Source organism: Neodiprion pinetum, chromosome 1 (assembly GCF_021155775.2).
Source record: "Neodiprion pinetum isolate iyNeoPine1 chromosome 1, iyNeoPine1.2, whole genome shotgun sequence".
NCBI lineage: Eukaryota > Metazoa > Arthropoda > Insecta > Hymenoptera > Diprionidae > Neodiprion > Neodiprion pinetum.
Window position 1 is genome coordinate 36,952,841 of NC_060232.1, and position 18,448 is coordinate 36,971,288.

General features: G+C 39.8%; 1 protein-coding gene across 1 annotated transcript; it reads right to left on the minus strand.

The window, feature by feature from the left end:
* Nucleotides 1-848: 848 nt before the first annotated feature.
* On the minus strand, nucleotides 849-18,150 carry LOC124225008 (atrial natriuretic peptide receptor 1). The gene is made up of 19 exons (XM_046637365.2): nucleotides 17,810-18,150; nucleotides 13,817-13,982; nucleotides 8,452-8,617; nucleotides 8,133-8,207; nucleotides 7,212-7,491; nucleotides 6,934-7,043; nucleotides 6,343-6,531; nucleotides 6,051-6,271; nucleotides 4,927-5,166; nucleotides 4,499-4,625; nucleotides 4,204-4,409; nucleotides 3,960-4,110; nucleotides 3,490-3,649; nucleotides 3,224-3,384; nucleotides 2,903-3,069; nucleotides 2,675-2,821; nucleotides 2,392-2,584; nucleotides 2,039-2,312; nucleotides 849-1,972 (listed from the first exon to the last, which is right to left on the minus strand). The coding sequence occupies exons 1-19, from the start codon at nucleotides 17,898-17,900 to the stop codon at nucleotides 1,683-1,685; spliced, it is 3,414 nt and encodes a 1,137-aa protein (XP_046493321.1). The 5' UTR covers nucleotides 17,901-18,150; the 3' UTR covers nucleotides 849-1,682.
* Nucleotides 18,151-18,448: the final 298 nt, after the last annotated feature.

The window sequence follows — 18,448 nt, forward strand, 5'->3', positions numbered from 1 at the left end:
AACATTCTGACTCACTTACTAGCGGCTAGTTCGTTGCTTAAGCTTTGCTACTATCCAGACAGAATCATGCGAACTCTGAAGTAAACTCGCGCAACGTCCATTTTCCTGATCTCGGATAGGAACCGGAAAGAGAAGAACCTGGCAGTTACAGAGCATTTACGATGGATTAACAATATTTTCTACACTGTGTTGCATACCATCACAGTCATTTATTTAATTAACAAATATTATTGATAACAGCCGATACAGTTTTCACATCATGACATAGATATAATGACGCGATATGCCTCGGTATCCTTATTCACCTATCATCTGTCAACATTTTCATCAGTCATGCACAACGTTATTAAAAAATACATTTCCTTTCGGACATAATCACACACTCGTAAGAATTCGCCCTACTTGCATTTTTCGGTGCCTAACGGTAATTTAGTTTGTATCATGTAATAGATATGGGGCATTCCACGTCAAATTAGCAGCTCATATAGCACCCCCTTCGATTCTCATCATTTTTTAGTTTGACGTTCTTACAATTCCAAAAAGGTCCCGAGAATTTATCCAGGTTTTCTTCAGCCTCTGGTAAAATTTATAAAAAACCAAAAACCAACCAATTAGGAAAGTGTTATTTTTTTAAATATTAAGATATTCACATTGATTCCGGGATTCAAAATGTGATTTTTGAGCAACACACGATAATGAGAGCTCAATATCTACTATTTTTCCACAATTTTTTAATTTTTCCATGTCGGAATTGTTTTTGTTTTTTTTATTTTTTATTTGCCTTGATCTAATTAGTCTGCAGAATCACATTATTTTCAAGATTCCGTGACCTATTTAAATCAGGAAATAGAAATAAAAAACAAAAAAAAATCCGATTCCGACATGGAAAAACTAAAAATTTACGAAAAAAATAGTAAATACTGAGATCCCATTATCGTATGGTGCTTGAGAATCACATTTCAAATCATAAAATCTGTGTGAATTTTCTCAAATTTTAACCCATGGCGTTTTTGGAATTTGTTTTTCAATTTTTTTTCAAATTTCACTGGTGGCTAAAAAAATTTAAAAAAAATTCCGATACCTTATTGGGTCGGTATGAAAATCGTACTGAAAAATTATTAAAATCGCAGAGGTACAAAGGCTGCTAATTTGACGTGGAATGGCCTATATGTATATCCACCTAGTCATCGTGAATAATTTTCACGATAAGCAATTCCTTTCTTCCCTTGTCTTAGTTATCATCGAAACAAAATCTTTCTTCTACAGATCTTTTCAAGACACGAGAAGATTATCTGGCAATAAACAATTATTGGCTTTACAACGACGACAGTTAATTAACAAGTATCGTTATATAAATATTTGACAAATTTGGTGACGACAGTGCCGGAGCTCTTTGCTGGAGATTACACTTAAATGGGATCCAGAACACCGTTAATCACGCGGGATATTAATTAGACTGATTCAACAACTTTCGTCCGAATTATCACTATTCTAACAATCGATAATTTTTTCTCCGTGATAATTTCGCGATAACAGCAACTAGGAGAACCAAATTTGTGACCAAAGTACGCCCATAACACATAATATCAATGCCCAGACCAATTCGGCCTAGTCTCAAACTCCTCAACTATTTTTAGTTTCAGGCCAATCATCGTTCGGGATCGTCGTCCTTAAGTCCCTCCTTACAGCTCGGATAAATTGATGAAGGTGTTGTTGTTCGTCCTTGGTCCGACGTTATTGTTCGGTGGGAATATCAATGGATTTAGAGCAGTGTTGTTCTCCAACGGACTGCTGCTGTACCGACGATGCTTCGGTGTTGGTGGCCTAGGATCGGGTTCGGAACACCCCTGCAACCAGTAGGAAGTTACGCGGCCCTTGCCCTTGAGCTCGACCTCGCCGCGAAGCTCAAGGTCGAATGTTCCGTACTTGTCCAAGATCTTCTTCGTCGCCTCGGAGACGTGGATTCGCAGAGCTGAACGAGAAACGAAAGTGGTCAATGTTCAACTACGGACTTTCGATGCCGCGCATCAATACTCACGCAGTCCTGAAGACTCCATCCTGGAAGCTGTGTTCACCGTGTCACCGAAGAGGCAGTAGTGCGGCATCTTCTGACCAACTACACCAGCGCAAACTGGACCACTATGTGCTCCGATCCTCACACTCAGCTGCTCTTCGGGCTTGTGAAGAATCGCGAAGGACTTTACCGCGTCCAGAATCGCCAGTGCCATCAGCCCGATCTCCCTCGCATGCTCGTCTCCGTTCCGCTCAGGAAGTCCCGACACGACCATGTAAGCGTCCCCAATTGTCTCGACCTTGGAAGAAGCAAGTCCACTACTTATCCTATTTCTGTCTGCAATTGTATTTTCCCAAACCTATTGCTCATTCTCTTACCTTGTAAACGTCGTAGAAACCGATTATACGGTCAAAAGTACTGTAGAGATCGTTAAGGAAATCGACCACTTCCATGGGCGTGCTCTGAACGCAGAGTGCCGTGAACCCGACTATGTCACTGAAGTATATCGTAACACACTCGAACTGTTCTGGCTGAACCAATTCTCCTGTCATCAGCTGTCCGGCCACTTGTCTAAAGGACAATTGACTCTCAATGGTACCTTGAGTCTGACTTTGGAACGGATCACGCCTTTCATTCGTCAAACCATAATACATCGCTCACCTTGGAAGAACTTGATACAACAGTTCCTCGCTTCGCCGTTTTTCCAGACTGAGTTGTTCCGTCTTCTCTTCGACTAAAGCCTCGAGATTGTTCGCGTACTGCTCCATGCGTCTCAACAAATCGTCCATTAAATTTTCGCAGTAGCCTCTGAAACCAATCACCATTTCGTCAGCGGTGTTTTTGGAATCTTTCGAGTCAGACTTGATAAATTAGCGACGAGACAGGTACTTCATAATTCCTCTAATCGTTCCCCGAATCGTGTGAAACGTAGGACGTTCCTCCGGTATTTCGGTCCAGCATTTTTCCATCAAAAGTAGAATATCAGCGGGGCAATCCCGGGGCGTTACTTCCGGTCGAAACGGCGGATCTTCCGGAGTGGATACTCTGTTCACGATCTTAAAATAAAACAATTCACCTCGTTCAGAACATCCACTGCCGTTTCTGGTCCTCTTTAAGTAAAACGAAATTCGGGAAAAATACAGTAACTCGGTGCGGAATGTTATTCCAGAGTTATATATGGGGGCGATTGTCGTTTCCCGACTAAAATACCTCCTGTGGTGTCATATATGTCCTCGCCACCTCGTAAGGTCCTCCGCGGACGACGATTTCCTCGAGAATTACGGCGAAGCTATAAACATCACCTTTCTGGGTCGCCGCACTGCCAGGGGTCACCGTTAGGGGAACAAGCTCTGGGGCGATCCAGAGCAGTTCTATAACAGATAAATTAAATTTTGACCAACGCCATGTTTTTGGCAGCTCGAGTTCCTAACGAGACTTCTTTATCGTGACGCGAAGATATTACTGGCGATACTTACTCGTGTAGTAATTATCATCCATGACGAGATCCCAAGGGGTGGTTAGCGTCTTGAGGCCAAAGTCGGAAATCTTGAGAACGAATCGACCGTCTATTAGGCAATTGCACGATCGGAGCTTTCCGTGGGCAGATACCTCGCTCGCGTGAAGATAAGCCATCCCCTGGGGAGAGTTAAAGGTTCTCTCTCATTCCACAGCAAGATTAAACCACGAAATTCCTCTACGGTAGTTACAAGACTTAGATTGCGGGAGGACAGATAATTCTAGGCTCTGCGAAACTAATTTTTACCCGTAGGATAACGAGTAATTAGGACTGACGTGAATCGCTCTATTCTCGACAGTTTGAAGGTGGAAGGAAAAAGCATGATTTCACGATGGATCAATGTAATTATTGAGGTCGAAAAACCGACCAGTGATCCTGATGCAAAAACGATAAATCGAGTAATTTCAACTGCCTTTGCACCTTCTCTACCTTGACGATGTCGTGGATCAGTGACATTCGGAAATTCCAATCCAATTGAATCGCCTCATTTTCCAAAACGTCCTTCAGCGAACCTCTCGGACAATACTCGGTCAGGATCAAGACTGTCGGCGAAGGAGAACAGAGGCAGGCGCCAATGAACCTGACGGAATGAAATTCACAAATGTAGAATTTGCCTTTCGGTTACCGGAAAAGTTTCGTTACTTGCTAGAAAATCATATTCAGTTATTCTCACCTAACCGTATTTTCCGAAGTGACATCTCTGACCTGCTTAATTTCCCAGAGAAGCTTATTCGTGACGTCGACCACCTTTTTCTTGGTAATTTTCTTGATGGCGACACGTTCACCTTTGTAAATACCAACCGTGGTGAAGACCGTCGATGGGGGCAGAGATCCACAGCTCATGGCGGAGCCACGCCGCATTTTTTCAAGCCCGTAATTCTGCGAAGAGAAACGAGAACGAAGAGTCGCTTTTAGGTGTTAACGAGAGACTCGGTTGAAGCGACATTTATGGGGAAGAACGAACTCACGTTAATGTCGGACATTGCCTGATGAAGGTTCATCTTCGAGGAAAAAGGTTTTCCAACCTCGAGAAGAAGCTCTTCGGGTCTGATGCGCCACGACATGTTGTGCAAGTCGGCTGACAACCGTAGGTGTCTGTAAGGTGGTACTTGTTTGTAAAAGCTCGAAGAAGTCGTAAAAAATTTACGGATGTATCGTTCCATACCGGAAAAGTTCCCAATGCCACTCACGTGAAGAGGAGGAAAAGTGCAAGGTGAGGTGAGAATAAACCACGAGGAAGAGAAGAAGTATAAGTGTATATGTGCAAGGAAAAAGGTGAAGTGAAATTAAAAACCGACCAGCAAAGCTATCTTCGTGCATTTTTTATTCCCTCTCCTTTCCTGCTTATCTCCCCTCCTTCCAGTCAAGGCTACAAGAGAAAAGTCTGAATTCCCACCTGTAGAGAACACAGGATGCCGACGCTATGACCACCAGGAATATGGTCAAGGCGAGACTCGAGTAGGCGACGAAAGTGTACGCTTCCGTTCTGCTCGAGCATATTGGATCATTACCCAGGAAACCACATTCCGGGATATCGGCTGGAGGTCCCTCTCTGCCTCCTGGCCAGTGGATCCTCTTTCCTGACACCGGGCTGTACTCTCGATTCAGACCCAAGTAATGAGCGACCACTTCAAACCTGGAGACAATTAGGGATCGAGAGCAATTTCACCTGATGGTTCAATTTTCCCAGAAATTAGGGATGTTCGGGCTAGCGGTTCGGTGGAACAGTTGGTCGATTAAAAAATTTGCAACATCGATGTTTAGAGATCGTTGAACTCTATAATTTGTTGAGTTTAATTTTACTGAAAGAATCCCTTCTCAATGTCAAGAAAAATGAAGGTATGAAACAAAACCCACAAATTCAAGTTAACACAAGTACCTAAGGTTATTAATTTTAAAATAGGTAAATTACTGTTCCGTTTGTAGTAGGTACTCCAATCGTATTATTTGTCTTATTCGATGAATCAGGGTTCATGATTTTGTTCGTAAATGAATATTTTATATTAATCTTATATTAAACATTTGTTTTCGTCGAATGTCAGTTCGTCGTGAAAATTTTGTGAATATGAAAAATCGTTACGGGTTTTAAGTACTACACTGATACCTCATTCAACAACTTATTAAAACTGCTCAAAATTCATTTTAAGTGATCTCGAGGGTTTCCAATTACCAACAAAGTCAGCTTGGATACAATAATAAATATACTCAAAGTTTTCTCGCTTGAATTTTTCGGTTTAACATTTTTTAAACATTTTCTTTTGTTTTCTTTTGTAATGAGAAGTGATTCTTTAAAAACATATCAACTCTACACTAAACTTGAGTTCAACCTTCTAAACCCTGATTATATTATTCATTTCATTATCCGTTCGACCGAATCTTTCGTTGGACTGTTTAGCCCGAAAATTCTCAAAAATTCAAGTTCGTTCCGAGTCCCACGGTGTGACAATCAGGGAATTTGAAGTCCCCGACTGGAATACGTGTACGATACGGTTAATCGATCGAGTCAGGGGCGATTCGAACCTTCCGTTAATGGGGTCCAAATCCAGGATACTGTAGTCGGCGTCCCTGTCTCCGTTGTCGTCGATCCTTACGTGTCCAGTGATTCCGAGAAAATCGCGATCCCACATGCGTCTAGTGATCGCGATACCATCTCGGATGTCGCCACCCTCGGCCAGAGTCTCGTTCAGAGCCATTCCGAGGAGGTAAACGCCGTCATAGAAGGCCCCGATGAAGAAGTTGACCTGGAGGACGAAGGACGCGCGGATTGTAATTAGCCGAGTTCCTGACAATTCACCACGGGATTCACGAGTACCTCTTCACCCTCGGAAAAAGTGTAGTTGTAGTCGGTCTGAGCTCGGTGTCTGACGTTGTCGGCGAAGTCCTGAAACCTGGGACTCGTTGGCTGGAGGAGCGAGACCCTCAGAAGTGCTTCGTAAGCCGTCCTGGCGACAGAATCATCCTTGTCGCCGACTTCCCAGTCGTGATCACCCCAGTACGAGCCCTGAAATGTGAACATCTGGTTATAAAACTTCAAAGACACGTAACACAGGTAATTTTTCAGTAATTTTCCGCTTCGTTCGATCATTCAAATCGTATTCGCACATTGCCTTTCATCCCTCTCTGCCCTCTGACGGAGTCCTTGTCCCCGGTTTTTGCCAGTCTTTTTCTTACGACTAGATAAGTAATAGATTCAATGTATCGCGTCGAAATTTAATCCAGTATCAATTGAACGATACTTTGGAGAATTCCGTAAGCGTTCTCGATTCTAACGTCATGCATTTATTGATCCTTGACTTTGCTGACACAGATTTGCAAAATTGAAGGAAAAATAAATCATCCTTCAGGATTGAATTATGCGATGAATAAGTTAAAAATTCGTGTCGAATATGGCAATGAACGTCACCTGGAATATTTCGACATCGAGGAAAACCCAGTCGCCTCTTGTCATTCCAAGATTATGTGCCGCTAGCATGAATCTTCTGACCAAAGTTCCCCGAACGGTTAGAATTACGACTGTGAATTATAGTAAAAGTTAAATTCTGAACTACGCACCACGTGTATATAATGTAAACTTCGAATGAACCGAAGTTTGTCCTGGAACAATTACATCACACTACGCTGTTCGACGAAATTTGTCACTGATAATGTTTGATGTCTCTACAGTATTATGGCAATACTTACCTCTCGCATACATGCTAGCATCTCTCAAGTACAAGTGGTAGGGTTCTTCGTCCGAGTTGCCGTCAAGTTCCCTGACAAACTTGAGTAGGCCCTCCTTCCGCAAACCGTATTCCAAATTTTTACCAACTGTCAGGGAGAACAAGTCCGATCTGTCTAGAATTAGCGCCACGTGAGACCAGCCAAACTCTTTGAAAATACTCGAAAATACCAGCCGAAGACGGCACTGACAGTACGACATTCTAGTCAGTGTTGGGTATTTGCTTTTGTCCTTGAATATTCCCTGGAAATTGTCACGTGTGTGGGTATAAATTTGGGTCCCGGATATTTGTACGCATCTCATTCCCATCGAAAGCGAAAGTAAATCCTTGCAGTTGGAATTCGAAGAAAGATGAAGAGGAATTCATTCACGAATGAGATAAATGATTAAGCAAATAATTTCAAACCATTTTTATCGTCCATAAGGATCGAATTATCCGTTCTTGAGATAATAAAGTTATTTTCCCACCTGGGAAAGTATTTTCCTGACATTTGCAACAAAATCGCAACGTTGAAAATAATTACGAAAAACAATCTGCACAGAAAAACCACGGATCGTGTGGCAATAATCACACACAAGCAGAATATAATATAGCAAACAAAACAAAAGTTACACTCAAATGAATAAAATATATTTGTTAACAAAAGGTACATGTTACAATAAATTGATGAAATAATAAATTGTATGTATAATTCTGTGAGTCTGTGATTCGATATTGACATAATTAATTATAATCATAACTACACGTTTGTATGATAGACAGAGAGAAGAGGAGAAATTAATTCTACAACTTCAGCGTAATAATATTGAACATGAATAGGTACAACGTGAGTAAATTGGAATTAACCGATACATTGCGAGGGTTTCCTATACACAATTCTTACAGATGTCTCGTTTCTCCACTTGTGAAGTCGACCAAGAATTCCAGAAGTGACTGATAACTCTCCCTCCGAAGGTGGCTAGGTAAGTACAAAGTGAGAATCAGCGGTTTGATTTCGTTCAAAGATACGAGAAGTCAAATATACGTTTCAATAATCGCTTACAAAATGGGGGTAATTATGTTTTTCACCTTTTTTTCGCATATTCACTTCGGTGATTTTTGTCGTTGTATGGTGCATGAAACGTAGAACGCCGAGCTGCTTTGTCGCGTCTTCAACGATCCTCCACACCGGTTAATAAAATAAGTAGTAAAAATATACCCACCTGATCTCCCATACCAGTGATTATCGGGCTGTTCCAATAAGCAGCAAGCCTGGCTACTGGCTCCAGGGCAAAAGCGCAAGCGGGACCGATGAAAGCAATCACGTTGTCTCGAAAATGCATGTCGGCGGCCAAACCGGGCGCTCGAGCCCCGCTGCACGACGGATAACTGAATGAATAAAATTCAGAGTAGCAAGAATTTATCGGTTCTTTTTGTACAAATAGCCATCAATTCGCTGATTAGTTTTCCAGAGGTATAAGAATTGTTTTCAATTTTTTTCCAGTTGCAAGTGTTTTTGCTTCTTCGGTTTCGAAGGTTCGATTCGAAATGGACGGCGAACGGAGATTCGAAAAAAAATTCAGGGTACTGCCTGCGGCATGTTTGCCAATTTTCTTAGATCTTTATCGACGCAATGTCGGGCGGGGTTGAAGTTTCGAATTTGAAAAGTTCCGAAAGCGTATAATTCCAAATTATTTGGCGGTAAAATTGAAGTATAGAAATCAAGCTTTTACGAAACAAGAAAATTTCGAACGGTGGGAAAAACGACGGCACAAAGTTCCGAAATGCGAGGTTCAGAAAATTTAAGTTACTATTGACCAAAGTCTCGATAGAATAAAATTACGAAAATTAAAATATACCCGCCTAGTTTACACAACGAAAAAAAAGAACGATCAAAGTGGTGAAATTTCACCGAGCCAGAAATTCGCAGAACTGAAAATCTTCGATAATTTGGAATTTCGATGTTTCAGATTTTTGTGCTTTCGGAACTTTGAATTGTCGGAATTAGGCCCTTTCGCCATTTTTTTCTTTCGAAACTTTGATGTTTCGTCAAGTTTTGATTTCTTTACTTCAAGTTTCGCCGCCAAAAATTTGGAATTTCGCGTTTACGTAAATTTTTAAATTCGGAATTTCAACCCCGCCCCTGCAATATCTGCGGGAACATTTGCTCAAGCGATCTAACGGCTTGCGAGAAAACGGACGGCGGAGACTGGGATCAATTTGCTAAGAATCGAATTAGGCCGAAGGATTAGTTCGAATTGTCCCTCGATCTCGGACCGCTGTTTAATCTGTATATCGCGTGACCTCGCCCTCGCACGATTACTGGAATCTCGCGAGAAACGCGGGACGCGCACTGTTTGATTTTCAAATTGCTTTTTCCCAATCGCGATGCACCTGTTTGTCCGTGAAATATCATCAAGCGAGTCCAAACACAGAGCTTCCGTTGACAGCTTTCGATGCAATATCAGCAGTTGGTCTGTTATTTTCCGGTTTAAAAACTACAACAACAAAATATAGGAGGAACGAAGATTTGAGCATCGTTGCTGCGAATTATAGCAGCTTTCGAGATTCGTGGGAATTGCTATCACGGACGAAAAACACGCAACACTGTCGATATGTTTAAATATACTTTTTAAAGAGACTTTCTTTTTCTTGGTGCTCTCTTAAGGTGACGCACGTAACTCCATAGCCTTAAAACCTGGCTGACCGATTTCCGGTCCCGTCTCTCCGCCTTATAGATGAGTGCAATTTCCTCTACCCCAAATTGTACGTTAGTGTGTGGCATTCCAGCGGATATGGGTGACCCTTTGCTACATTGAAGTAATCACGTATATCATCGACAGAAAATTCGATGGATACGAAGACAATAATGGTAAACGAAGGAATTCGAGGTGACTTTGGAAAATACCCACTAAAAAAGTGATGTAGATTTAATCATTCGTCGTACTTTCACTGATCTAGTTTTATCCTCTCGGAAGATAATTATTTGTAAATTTTCTTCGTGCAATCTGTGGGATCCTCTATGGTGTACAAAATGAACGAAAAACAATAAATCTAATTCAAAAAAGCCGAGACAGTGATTTTGAACCTTCGAATTTCAGAACCAATTTTCAAATTGTCGATATCTTAGCTTGGGTTAATCGAATTCGTTCAGATCCGTTTTTATAAGATGCCACAAATGTTGGATCATTCGTGTTCACTATCATTGGCGCAGCTTGCACTGCTGTAAATTTTGGATAGGTTCTTATTATTTTGTAACATCAGATGCAATGGGTCGGTCAATTCACGGTAAAGAATGAAACCATGAATCAGAAGCAACAAGGTTAACTCGCAGTAAGACAAATGCGTTGAGCGATAGACGATAAGTCACGAACGTAACTTGCACCGGTCATTGATATGCTACATTTCACTTCAACACCTAGAACGAAGGTTGAACAATGGGCAGTGATTGGGCTCGGACCGTGTTGGATCACGCCTGACAAAGCGGTCCAGAAGCATTCAGTGCTTTCCATAGAAATGGGAATACAGGAGACAGTTCGTGGCGTCTAATTAGTCCTGTATTGTGAAGGACGTCTGCCTGCCAAGCTCTAGGCTACATGCATTAAAAGCTAGAGGTCCCTCCTTGCTGCAGGTTTCCCTGGAATCGTGGTACGAAAGAAGAAGAAAAAAAAGCACAGATTTACCAACGGAACGTCAATTATATTATCCACCGAGAAAGAGCTTTCGATTAATTTTTTAATATCTGAACACGTTTTTATGCTGTTTGATATATTTCTGGTCCTTGACATTTCAAAGCTCGTCAAACTCCTGAAATACAATCGCAAATTTTTAGATAAATTACTTTTACGGTAATCCTAGTCGGACAAACGCCTCGTCTCGCGGTTTTGATTCATATACTTTTTGTATTTTGCAACGAGAAATCGGACACGATTTCGAAACCTTGTTAACGATGTAACGGGTTTGCGCAAAAAGGACGCATGCTAATTTCAACACGTAATGCGTATTTGATTCAGATACTCTATTTGGAATATCGCAACGCGCTGACACGTGATATACGTCTAATTAGTGACGACTAATTATACATATGTAATAAGGCTTACGTGTAATACGTAAGCCGTATTTATACCTTTCTCTACCTTGACTTCACTTGACTGGCTACAAGGAATGGCGAGAAAACTTCTAACGAACGAGAAATCCGAGATGATGGAAAACCCGCAGAGTTACAACTCGCGCTGCAACGTTTTAACGAGGACAATAATTATCGCTAACCACACGTGAGTCAATAATTTCCAAGATGACGTTTTCCCCTAACGTTTCATACACTCTTTTCAAATTGTATGATTCCATCCTGTCTTCGTCTACAAATCGTGTTATTGTCATATCGATTGCATATTATTTCAAATTGTTTACTACTCGTCGAAAATAAAAATCACAAACATCGGAACGATGCAGGGTTTAATGATTCAATCAACTGTCTCGATTTTCACAGTCGCCACCTTGTGGATTTATTTACATTTAAACTAAAATCGAATAGTTCTTGCACTTTATTTTTCGACATACTCTGGCCATTTTTATCAAGGAAATAAAATGCTAGACACAAAAATTTCAAATCATTATGCATAAAAAACTCTCCCCTATATATTCAGTTTCAAGTTGGAATTGAATAAATTTCGGTTCTATGCATTTTCAATACAATCTGGCATTGTTAAGATGTGAATAAATTATCTGTTCCGCTTATCGGTGAAATGAAAATTATCGATGTTTAAGTCAGATTATAAACCCCGAACGATTTCGGAGGTACGCATATAAATTGTAGCTGCTTAATTATAGTTGATAATGAGCACGAGCCGATTCAGTGCAATGTGTACTAAATACCTAAGTCACGATCGTTAAACACAGACAATAAGCGCGTTCGTTATCATGCCGTAGTAAACCGATTGAAACGGTTCCTCGGCTTTTGACGACAAGAAGAAATCTGATGCGAGAAAAGCTGGCCGGCAGGGCAGATAATTATTTTTTATTGCACTCGCCGAGTAGTCTCGCACTAAATGAGGCGCGAAATTTGATTGTCCAAAGAATGTAATCATCAATTCGAGCCCGCGAACCGGAAACGGTCGTTTGAAATTCAATCCCATGCTCAGCTCAGCCACTTGGCTATAAAGGATTTCGGAAAATATTCCGAAGCTCCAGCTTTTCACTAACAGGACGTTAAGGTCTGGAATTTTTTCATCAGTTTCTTCCAAAGTCGAGTTTTACCCGTTTTATGGATATATTATAAATCGACTTGGTGACCAGTCGCAAGCCCATAATATATACGTAAAATAGCGTTGCCCTTATATTTTCATTTTGTTCAACAAAGAGAAGGATAAATTCGTTTTTTCATGCCTGTCATATCTCGAGATGGAACGCGTCCCACATGAATCTGCTATATGAGCTGGTAAAAATATGAGGGCCCGAAATTTTTTAAACGAATATCATTTCGACTAATCTTGAACAGTCAAAAACTCATCGGCTTCATAAATTGCGTTATCACTTTAATCACGATAACATTCACCATATCATCGTCACGTTACGATCACGAACGAACGGCGATATTTTATTTGTCAACAGTATCATCCGCGTATATATTTCCCAGTCTAAAATATCCTTCTCTTTTCACCATCGCGATGATGAATGGTCGATATAAATGCATCAAGCGGCGTAAAATTCGAGAAAATAGGATTTATCTCATATTCTTTTTTATTCATACATCTTCTCCTCATCATCCATACACCAATTCGTTTGGCTTGCGATAACTGGGTAGCAGGAAGAAAAAGAAAAAAAAAAAAGAAAGCAAACCAAAATATCGAGCAAACATGTTTCTCTGCGGAGAAGTTTGTTGACTTGCCGATAGAAATCATCGATCCCTTCGGCTAATTTCTCCGTATCAGGATACACACGACACTCTGATCGTTACGCTTAATTAGGCTGTAAATTATTGTAACTCCGCAAAGCTGGTATATCTTGTCATTTAGATTCCAATTTAAGCCTCCGATTAAGTGACCATTTCTGCGTTCAATTTCTACAAACATTTCATCCATCGACGAAATTTAATTTTTCAAATTTCGGGTACGGGGAAAAAATAGAATTGCTGATTCATAGAACGACGAGAATATCGAATTTTCATAGACGCGAAAATTTTATTCGTAGAATTTAAAAATGTGGAAAGTTCCAAGCACAGAAAATTGAAAACGTAGTAAGTCGGAATACAAAAAAACAAAGTAAAGAAAGATCAAAACATGGAACAGCAAAATCGAGGATCTTTATACGACTCTATATTATAGACAGGAATCCTGACGATTCTACAGTTTGACATTCTTCTCCATACTTCGACTTTAAACACTTTTAAATTCTGTATATCAAGTGTTCACTTTTTTTGAAAATTCGATATTGTGGCCCTTCGATTTTTTTTATCTTTCTATATTCTTGACCCCACCCGAAATTTAACCGCTAATTTGTATTGAAGGATTTCGCAATGTGAACATGACTTCGATCCAACGATCTTTTCGTATCGTTCGGACAGAAACTGAGGATTCGAAGATCGCTCACCTGCCCTGGACCTTTTGCAGCTGAACGTTGTGGCCAGTCAGAAATTCGTTGACCTCAGCGAGCGCCAAATCAACCGCGGGACCGCAGCGTTCCAGGTCGAAAGGACTGTCGAGATGCGAAGCCATCAGGACACCGACGTTGTAAGTTTGCATCGGTGTTTGAAGGGCTGAACCGAAAATAGAGAGAGAGAAAGTTGTACAGTTTTACCTCGTAATTCCGAAAAATTCTAAAATTTACATCTATAAATTACCACACGTAGAATATTTCCTTGAAACTATTTAACTAACGATATTATAACGCGAAACTCGATTCGTGTTCACTTATAATCTGTGATACCTATAGGTGCAGTAATATATGGTACAATTAAAAACTTCATAACTCACATGCGACTCTGGCTTAATTACCTAATTGCAACCCCGTAGGTTTAAAAAAAAATAATATCGTAATTAGACACTGCGGTGTTTCAATCGGCTCAATCAATACGCGATATCCTTGAAACAATTTTCAAACAATCATAAGTTATGGTGCTTGTATAGACTAGTCGGGATTTTGGGTTGAATTTTTCTGACAACGAATTGATAAACAGTTCAAACGTGAAGGAGGAGAACTGTAAACGCGATATTTTTGCACATTTGGTAACTCGCCCTTGCAAATTTGCAAGTCTTGTCGCCTCGTCTTGGTACAACGGAAGGCGAGGAGCAAAAATTGATTTTCGCAACTCACGCAATTCGCATGCATATTTTATTCAGTTATTATTTAGAGATGTTTATATTTCCTCAAAACTTGGCGGGATGGATGGAATTTCAAATCGGATGAAAGCTTGGTATATTTTGGTTGTACCAAAACTTATAACGAGGAGAATATATTAATAATTATCCTTCGAATGTTGTAGCGATAAGAAGCCCACGGGCAATGTCATTGTTCCATCCTCTCGTTATTTTATACAATTACATAATCCTTGGTTTAAATCTGTCAAAGACGTTGACTGGAGAACGAGAATTGTGAATAGAAATCGGCGATACTTAGCTTCTGCAGATTTACTCGAGCACTTGTAACGAGGGAGTTGGCTGTGTTTCAACTTCCCGCGGAGGATGATAAATTTATCAAACTCCCAGATCCGTGTTCCTTAGTTTCGTTATTCAAAGACGCGTCTCGTCGTTATATGCCGACTAATTAACTGCCGTGACGTTAGAAACTTGGTGTGAAGCTTCTAATTATTAAACACGCTTAGCATTCGCGCGAACTTTGGTATAAAAACACGAGCAGTTGCGCGTCTATCGCCGGAAGATAATTATTTCCTCGGCAGTAAGCCGTCAAATAATGAGAAAAATCGATACACGCAGTTTTGAATTGGTTAAAACTAATACGATGAATTTATTGAAACAATATCGCTTAGAGCGATACTGCGACGAAAATTTCGAATCGCGTCATTGGTCGCAATTCCGCATCGTATATGAAATGGTCACCTATCCTAATTAATTAAGGAATGCTTAGAAATTGGGATAAATGCCTTAAAGTGAATAAATTTACACTGCTAAACAGATAGAAGGGAAAACTTCGTTTGTTGGTACAAAAATGTTGTTGACCTCAGCGTCGTTGATCTAAACCTTCTCTAAATATATTCAATGTTTTGCTTCCGTGAATTAAATTACTTTGCATGCAGGCAATAAACGGAAGTGAGGAAACAAGGAGGTTGGAATCAGGGCCGCAGCAACGGACGATGAAAAAACGCGATGAAATCGGGGTAACGGAAATTCGTACAGGAGAAGCTAACGAATTTAAAATCCGAATCATCCGTTTTATGCCTACCTAATTTTGATTTGCAAATATTGGCAGAAAACGGAAACGAGTTTATCGATAACACGGCAACGTTATTTCATCGTTATTTTCATGCGATGGTCAATAATATACGTAAATCGCATGATTATATTTACACAGGTGTAAGGTTATTTTAATTATTATATTTTCCGAGCAATTTCTTCTACAGCTTTAAGCTAAGGATTCCGTGACAAATTGCTTGTGTGTTGATCGCAGAACTCCGAATCGGGTTGCTCTTTTTATTCTCCTGTAATAACAGACAAATAATATTTACGAAATAATTGGTAAACGCGTTTCGATGTCAATACAACAAACGGCCGCGTATTAACTTTCAAAATAGTAAGGATGGTCATTCAAAGTTTAAAAATTTTTGGTAGCTTTCGCCAGCTTACGGATATTTGGCGGTGATTCGTTGACGCGGATCTTGATAAGGCTCTGAAAAATTATTGCATTATGTAGACAAGTAGAAACCGTGTGCAAAAATTTTACAGCGATTAAATCGACGCCAATGACATAGATTTGTAAATGTATAAGCTTCAAAACTTATCTTATATCTGTATATCACGGGTCGAAAATATCCACTGAACCGTATAATTACCAAAGTCGTCAATTTTATTTGCGGTCAAACTGTGATAAGATAAACGTTAATTGATGCGCGGATAAATGTTCTTAATGTTCTACTCTTGTCTCATATTAATAATTATACTGATAATAATTGCAAAATAGATGGTTTCGTACACTGAGAAAAATTTTTAGTTCCGGTTACCGCTCAGTCCTCAACTATTTTCATTTTTTACCACAATCGAAAATTATAGTTCTAGATAGAAAATGAAAATTAGTTTTCTGGCTGTTACCAGAAGGTCTAGTATCCGTTACTATTCTTGCTCATTACGATCACCGTTGCTATATTTTCTTGCAACTGTTGCGAAAATTTAATGCTTGTGCAAGAATAAATTGACGTTAAAGCCTTATTTAACTAAAAAAGTAAAGTAAACCGAACAAACTGATTTTGCGTTGCAATAACCAAGAAAGGATCGACAATAACGCGAAATTTCACGTGAAGTTCTTCAAATGTTATTCGTTTTCAAGTAAAATATTACATCGATTCTTTTCTCCTATGTTTCAGAGTACTGCAATTGATTTTCAAAAATATATATAAGAAAATCGTCAGAATGATTTTCATGGAATGTATTTTTTATATCGAAATGTCGGTAATCATGTGTGTCCAGACTATTTCTTAACCAATGAATAAGGCAAGAACGCATCGTACTATCAAAATTGAATTCCTTTAGATCCGTTTTAACCAGAAATATCGCCGCAATGTGAAATCAATGTGAATCGCAGCAAGTTTTCTCGCATTTATCCACGGCGTTAAGTTCGGAATACGTTTATAAATTACACGAATAAACGGACGACAACTAACTAAGCGTGTATCTAATTACAAATCGTCTGCGCAATCAAGGGACATCGAGCAGAAGTATTATTATTTTATTCATATGACCAATTGTCTGGAAACCAGCAGTGCATGCAACGTCCTGTATGACCATAACATCCTCTCGAGTGTAGCGATTCTGCATGATTGCCCATAGAATTGTGCAGTGCTATATGAATGCAGAATTCACCTCGTTACAATGATTTTCTCTATGCGAAAGCTTCAATTTCGCGATATTAATGCAAATACATTCTTAATTCATTGGCGTTTTTAGACCACAAATACTAGCAAGACTTAGAGAATCGTAATTGATTGAATGCGAAATATATTATGTAACAGATCAAATTCAGATATAAATGAATTTGGACATAAAAAGGCTGATTTGCATGTGAAATTAATCCAATTTTGAGAGTTTCCCAGGTGAAAAAATTACATTCATAGTAAAATTTTCAAATTCTTGGCACAAAAGATGCCGAAACACCTCGAGGTGAGTCATAATCACGAAGGCACGTGTTGCCGGCACGAGAAAGTGCGAAAATGAAAACGCCAGAGTTTAATACCCGCCTTAAAAAATCGTAAACATTTATTAGCCCGACGAAATCTTTTCATGAAAATCACCATGAAAAGCTACGACGTCTTTGTAACTGCAGTGCTCCTAGTTATTACAGCAAACCTTACGACGAAACGTTATCACTGCGATGAAAAATAATGCAGGGAGTGATCTTAAGGCGAATGTTTCTCACCTGAAATCATCGTCATCGCGAGTAGAATTCTAGATGCGAAGCACACGGCGAAAGTTACGATCGCGACGCAGTGACAATTTCTTTCCAACATTTTCGTCCGAGATACGAGTCCGATATTTTCACTTCAATTTTCGGGTGGAATCGACCGCTGCTTCCACTCGACTTGATATTTCTTTAACCAATCTATTTTTTCTACCCTTACATTGCAGTTCCTTAAAATTAAATCCTCAGGATCGTTCAACGCGGGTATATTGTGGATAATAATATGTATGTAATATAATAAAATGTATAGGTTTAAAGGTAGCAACGCGCGCGCTGAAACAGATCTGAAGTTTCGCGGGGCAAAACTCACCCCTATATATGGGCTTATTCTCCCTTTACGCAGGGGCTGGAAAACGGTTCGCGTAGCGTGCCGCCATCTTTTAGCAACATTACAGACTCTGTATAAACCAGACTGAAACATCGACTGACAATTCCTGCGAAGAGTATGATTAAGCGTACAGTTATTTATTAAACCTATATACTTGTTTGCGGAATCCAGAATTTGAATATCTGGGAAATGTTCGGTTGAAAAGTAACTCGTCCATTTTCTCTCTCTTTCGTTTTTTCTTCGAATTGTGTGATTCTGATTTGATGATT

What these genes read in the sequence shown, in the direction of transcription:
- LOC124225008 (XM_046637365.2), bottom strand. Translation starts at nt 17,900, where the DNA reads ATGTTGGAAAGAAATTGTCACTGCGTCGCGATCGTAACTTTCGCCGTG. An exon ending in CATATATGACACCACAGGAG is followed by an intron (nt 3,070 to 3,223) that starts GTATTTTAGTCG and finishes TTTTATTTTAAG; the next exon opens with ATCGTGAACAGAGTATCCAC. An exon ending in ACGATTAGAGGAATTATGAA is followed by an intron (nt 2,822 to 2,902) that starts GTACCTGTCTCG and finishes GATTGGTTTCAG; the next exon opens with AGGCTACTGCGAAAATTTAA.